This window comes from Hippopotamus amphibius, chromosome 3, assembly GCF_030028045.1.
Source record: "Hippopotamus amphibius kiboko isolate mHipAmp2 chromosome 3, mHipAmp2.hap2, whole genome shotgun sequence".
NCBI lineage: Eukaryota > Metazoa > Chordata > Mammalia > Artiodactyla > Hippopotamidae > Hippopotamus > Hippopotamus amphibius.
Window position 1 is genome coordinate 131153611 of NC_080188.1, and position 6231 is coordinate 131159841.

At 65.9% G+C, this 6231-nt stretch overlaps 1 protein-coding gene across 1 annotated transcript; it reads left to right on the top strand.

The window, feature by feature from the left end:
- Positions 1–3285: 3285 nt before the first annotated feature.
- On the top strand, positions 3286–4360 carry PHLDA2 (pleckstrin homology like domain family A member 2). Its single transcript, XM_057728015.1, has 2 exons — positions 3286–3764; positions 4028–4360. The coding sequence occupies exon 1, from the start codon at positions 3358–3360 to the stop codon at positions 3751–3753; it is 396 nt and encodes a 131-aa protein (XP_057583998.1). The 5' UTR covers positions 3286–3357; the 3' UTR covers positions 3754–3764; positions 4028–4360.
- The last annotated feature ends 1871 nt before the right edge of the window (positions 4361–6231 follow it).

The following is a 6231-nucleotide window of genomic DNA, read 5'->3' on the forward strand; positions in this document are numbered from 1 at the left end:
CCTCACTCGGGGAGTTTCGTAGAGGCGCCCTCGCTCTGCCCTGGCTGCTTGGCATCCTCACCCAGCTGGAAGGGATGGCTGGTGTCCCCAGCCGGATGTTTGGGGACCAGTCACTGTCTGCCTGGCAGTTGGGGGTGAGGGAGGTGCCCTCAGGCTCCATGTGAATCCCAGATGCGGCCCTCGGATAAATATTAGTAAACTTGGCTCTGACCTACACTGCCTGACGCCACTGCTGCAAGGCAAGGCCCAGCGCGGCCCCCTCGCAGTCTGAGAAGCAGTCACCAGACACCCCCACCCAGAACCCGCTCTCCCCTCGGACAGAGGCTAGTTCCTGCCCCCAGGCTTGGGGTGAATCCCACGGGCTGGCTGGGTGACCCCTGCTGAGTCATTTAACTTCTCCGAGATCCCCACCCCATTCCTTGCAAAACCAAGAAAGCAACCCCAGCAGCCCCCACCTCACGGGGTGACCCTGAGGGAGAAAGTGGGGCCCACGCTGTCCTCCGGGCAGGTGCCAGGCCCCTGTCCCCTGGGCCAGGGCTCCTCCCTCCCCAGCACCAACCTGGCCTAGAGCCCAGTGGGCCGCGGCTTCCCACGGGTGCAGCCGGAACCCACACTGGCGGGAAGCCAGCCTGGTGGGTCCTCTGGGCCCCGCTATCACATGGCTCAGGGGGGGTCCCCCCGAAAGATCCTCACTGGGGCTGCACGGTCAGCGCTTTGCTTCAGCCTCACGTTCCAGAGGGACCCTCAGATGGGCCCGCAGCAGGGTGGGGCAGGGTCGCTCCTTGCTCCAGGGTCGTGCTGGTTGGCTGAGCGGCTGCTGAGGTGGGCAGGCAGGACCAAGGGCCCATGGGCCTCTGGCTGGTGGGGGTTCCAGGCCCCAGGGCCGGGGCTGTCGGTGCTGAAGCTGCCTGCGGAGGATTCCCACCAGCACACTTGGGCCATCCCCCACCCATCCCCATCCTCTCGGGACAGTGGCTGTGGGCTCCCCACCCCCTGTGGCCTGCCCTCGCCCACTTGTCAGAACACCACCCCCAGGTCTTTGGCCTGGCCAGTGGAGACAAAGAGAGGAGCGCTGGGTGGGCTTGGCAAAGGGCAGCTCACCTGGCGTCACCTGGTTTTCAAGGCCTCTCACATCCCTTCTTGTCTCTCTTGCCCTGCCCTCCCTGGGGCCTCCGCTACCATGTCTGTGAAATGGGGCCTGTTCACCTGGGCTCTTGTCCACCCCCACCCTCATACTCCCCAGGGCAGGCAGGGCTTCTCCCCTCTCCGCAGGGTCCTAGCACCAGCCAGGCCTAAAGGCACACAGTAGGTGCTTAAGCAATGCTGAGTGTCTGTGGTTTGCCTGGACCTGAGGTTCCCGACTGGCTGCTGGGTGGGGGAAACAGGCTGGTGGGCACTGGTGGGCCTCGGAGGGGTCCCGGCAGAGCGCTGGGCACCTGGAGGCTCTCAGTGGCTCCCTAGAGGCAGAGGCAGAGAGCTTGGCCCTTGGCCTGTCTCTCCCGTGGCCCTGGTAGCCCTGGACCCCCTTAGGACAGAGAGCCTGGGGGAAGGAGGGTCCGCAAGCCCACCCTGCCTGATGCTGGAATCCCCTTTACCAGCTCTGCTAGGATGCCTGTAGTGACGGGGAACTCATCCTCTTACAAGTCTGCCCTGCATTGTCTTCAGGGGAGATCTGTCTCCCCACCCACCCACCTGTGCTCACTTCACCCTGCTGCCCTGCAGGCCTGTTAATTCCAGCTCCACCTCCTCCCCAACACTGACCAGCAGTCCCTATGCTTGTCCTGTGCCACCTCCCGCAGGCCAGAGTCCTGGGCACCACCTCTACCCTCTCGGCCACCCTGCCCTTCCACACCCCTGACAGGTGCCCTGGACATACAGGTGGCTGTGTCCATCCGCACAGGCCTGGCCCAAGCCACTCCTCTGAACCAGTGGTGCCCCACATTCCTCACCGTGACCCTGAAGGGCCAGAACTGGGACTTGCCCAGGGCCGCTCAGTAGGGGCAGGCGGGGCAGGGTTGGCTCTAGGGCGGGCCTGATGGGCCTGACCCTGAAGGTCCCAGGTGTGGCTTTGTGCTCTGCCTTCACTGTCTTGAAGATGTTAATACTTTCTGAACCAGGGTACCTGCGTTTCCGTGTTGCACCAGGAGGTGGGGTGGCAGTCACAGCCCCAGCGGACTCGGGCCCACCTTGCTTCCTTCACTTTGCAGCACCTGCCCAGGTCGCAGCCTGGTGGGGTGTTGGAAGGTGGGGGCCCTGGAGCAGCTGGGGTCCCCAAAGATCCCCTCTGCCGGTTCCACCTCCCCACCCCTGGGAACCCGGGAGGAGCCAGCCATCATTTCCTGCTCCTATTAAACCCTTTAAAGGAAGAGAGTAAATAGAAAGACTCGTCCGGCTGGCAGGCCATGACTCAGCCGCCCCCGCCCCGGCCCAGGCCACCCCCCCCTTCCCCCCGCCCCCACACAGCAGCGCGCTCCACGCCCCTCGTCTCCGGTTCCGAGGGCCCAGGGAACAGGACAGGCCCCCAGGAAGGGAGCTGGAGCGGCCGCCCCTGCCCTCACACTTACTGAACACTAAGGGGAGCTATTCTAGCACTTTCCAGGGGTTGCCTAATCTAACAAGTGTCACTGTCCCCCCTATTTTACAGAGAGAAAACTGAAGCTCAGCACACCTGCTCTCCCGGTCGGCCCGACCCAGGGGGAAAGAGGGCAGGTCCAGGCGCGGCTGGCGGGTGGCAAGGTGGGAGGAAGGCCGGCTGGGGCAGGGCCACCGAAGGGTCTCCCCGGCAGGGCCCCCCAGGGCGTGGGAAGGACTGGGGCCTCGACTGCATCTGCTCCACGAGCCCTGAGCGGCAGGGCTGGATGTCGGGGCGCCTGGAGCGGGGGGGCGGGTCTGGACCCCGCCGTCACCCCGCCCCGGGCCGGCCCCGGCCGCAGGCGCTTCCCGGGGCTCCCCGGCGGTGAGTCACCGCGGGCAGGGCCGGCCGCAGCGCATTCCTCCGTGGGGCCGGCGTCCGGGGCGGGGTGGGGGCCATAAGTCGCCCCACGGGGCTGGGGGGTGGGGGGGGGCTGGGGCTCGGGCTGCAGACGAGGGGAAGGCGAGCGACCTCGGGGACCCGGGGTGGCGATGCGGCGCGCAGCCCCAGGGCGGCCGGGAGCGGGGGGACAGGGGCGGGCCGGGCTCACGAAGGGGGCGCGGGCGGAAGGACCCGGGGCGGGGCTGGGGGGGCGGGCCCGGGGCAGGCGGGGCCGAGCGCGCGGGGCGGGGCCGCTATAAAAGCCGCGCCGGGGCCGGCCGGGCTCATTGCTGGCGCCGCTACCGCCCGAGTGCTTCGGCTTACGCTCGCCGCATCCGGCAGACATGAAGACCCCCGGCGAGGTGCTGCGCGAGGGAGAGCTGGAGAAGCGCAGCGACAGCCTATTCCAACTGTGGAAGAAGAAGCGCGGCGTGCTCACCCCCGACCGCCTGAGCCTGTTCCCCACCAGCCCCGGCGCGCGCCCCAAGGAGCTGCGCTTCCACTCCATCCTCAAGGTGGACTGCGTGGAGCGCACCGGCAAGTACGTCTACTTTACCATCGTCACCACCGACCGCAAGGAGATCGACTTCCGCTGCGCGGGCGAGAGCTGCTGGAACGCGGCCATCACGCTGGCGCTCATCGACTTCCAGAACCGCCGCGCCGTGCAGGACTTCCGCAGCCGCCAGGAGCGCGCCGCGCCCGCCGCGCAGCCCGAGGCCGGGACAGCCCGCGCGTCCTGAGCGCCGCCGCGGTGAGTGCCCGCCGCCCGTGCGCGCGCCGGACGCGGCCCTCGCGGGGGGACGGGCTTGACTTCGGACGTCGGAGCGGGGAGGTCCTGCCCCGTCAAGGGAACACTGTCGAAGGGGACTGGGCGCCGCGCCATCGCGGCGCGGCTGGAGCCGTCGCTTGCACCTTCCGTGCCCGGGCCTCGGGAGACCCACAGGCTGGACCCCGGCTGGCTCAGCCACCGGGCTCGGGCGCAGCTCCCTGAACCTCCCCTCTCTCCCCCGACAGGAGCCGCACACTGGACGAGTCGGGCCCGACGCGGGCCGCGCCAGCAGGAGCCCAGGGGATGCCCAGAGCGACAGGAGCCCGGGCAGCGCCCAGCCACTCACCACGGCGAGGACAAAGGCCGGGGCTGCATCCCTCCCCAGCAAAGAAGGATCCTCCCGTGCCAAGCCACAGAGCCTCAACCCCGCTGTGCGGGCGCGTTAAATTATTGGATTATCTATGTATTTATTTTGATGGTATTTGTGTTAAAACCATCTGTCTTAATATATATATATATATATTTCATCAGTGTGTCCATTCCAAATAAACTGCTTGACCTGGTTCTCTTTTCTACCAGCCGGTGTGCGCAGTGAGCTTCCTGTGGGAGGGGAATTGGTGGCCCCTTCATTCAGTGTGTGTTGGTTGAGGGGGAATGGCAACCCCAGGTGTCTGAAGGGCAAGGAAGTGCTCTTTGAATGGACACTGTCATCCGCTGGACCCTGGCCACGCCGTCTCCCGAGACAGGGAAGTGCCCTGGGGTTGGCCCTGTCTGACTTCTGCTCCCGGGTGTGGAATGGGGAGGACAGGGCCCCGGAAGTCACTCAGACTGCCCCTGTGAGGCCAGCACACCTCCCCCACCTGAGCCACTCCGGCACTTGGTGGGGTGCCCAGCCTCAGCTGCCCCCTCCCGCCCACCTGCCCAGCCCCCTGAACAGAAGCCCTCAGGCCTCTGGCTGCCCACCCGCTGGGCTCCTCTTAACCCCACCTGAGGCTGGACCAGCTGCCAGGCCCTGCTGGCCAGTGCCTGACGTGCGGGGCCAGCAAGGCAGGCGGCGCTTCTGGGCAATGGGAGAGAGGCCTGCGCCGTGTCTGTGGGGTGGCAGGAGGTTGAGGCCTCTGAGTGGCCCAGGATGTGCTATCAGGGTGGAGGCCTGAGATCCTGACAAGCGGGCAGCTCTGCCCTTCCTGCCTGGGAAGTGGTGTGGCCTGGGACAGTGTGTGTCCAGGGGGACCCCCCATCCCTATCCCCGGGCTCGGGAGGGGAGGTGTGTCTCTCCCCTGGGAAGGTCTTTTGCTGATAAAGAGGCCAAGGATGGAAGAATGGGACAGATGCGGATCCTGGCCTGGCCAGGGGACCTTCATTCTCCTTTGTGGCTGGATGGAGCCAGGTGTGGGGGGCAGAGGTGAGGGGAGTGAAGGACCGAAACTGGGCCCTGGTGTCAGTCACTTACCCTTGACCGGGGGGTGGGGGGGGCACAATCACAGGCCTCCTAACTGGGCCGCTGGGGTCAGACTGGGGAGGGGCTGTCTCTCTGCTGTGAGGCCTGCATGAATTTTCTCCTGAACAACACAGTGACGCCCCTGTGCAAATGGGGACGGGGGCTCCTCCAGAGAGTAGGAAACACCAGCTCTAGGGCCCTCGCTGAACCCCAAGTGGAGGCTGGGTCTGGCCTGAGCACTTGGGCCGGGGGGAGGGGTGGACCTCTCTGAGGCCCCTCCAGTTGGGACCACGTGGAATTCTGAAGTTGGGGTTTCCGAGTTTAACAGCTTCTTTTAGAGGCAGCCTGTGGGGGTGGAGTGGCCTTCCTGATCTCAAGGGCGTCTGCAGACACCTGACAAGGTTGTCCTCCCCATGCTGGTCTTTGGGCACAGCGGCCGGCTGGCCTCCCTGTGTCTGGTACCCCTTCTCCGTACAACCTGGGCTGGGAGGTGGCGGGAGGGGGAGGGAGAGCCCCCCGGTCCTCAGTCCTGGATGCCTGGGTCTACCCACTGGGATCCCCAACATGAAATGAGTGTTCTTTTCCTAGCTCTCTTCCCAAGCCTCAACGTCTTGATCTTTTAAACAAACCATGTCCTCTTTCTGTTCACGAGTGGAAGCAACTTCAGTGGCTAAGGAGGGTGTGCGGGCGGCGTGTGCTCAGCTGGGGGTTGGCATTGGGGCTGGGGGTAGGAAGGCATGAGCAGAGAGCTCCCCGTTTCTGGGGCTGTGGGCAGAGCTGCCTGGGGTGCAGCGGGGAGCGTCCTCATTGGCCTTGGTGGTGGACTCCAGGGGTGGGACCTGCTTCACACTGGGACGAACGTGGGTGAGTCTGCTCTCCCCAGAGCCCTGGGGCCCAGCAGGCCCTCTCCTCCAGGAGCCCTCCAGCATCCAAGGCTCCAACCCACCTTTGTCCCCAAGCCCCCTGCCCAACTGGCAGGAGCCAGCAGAAACCAGGCTGGAACAGGTC

What these genes read in the sequence shown, in the direction of transcription:
- PHLDA2 (XM_057728015.1), top strand. Translation starts at nt 3,358, where the DNA reads ATGAAGACCCCCGGCGAGGTGCTGCGCGAGGGAGAGCTGGAGAAGCGC.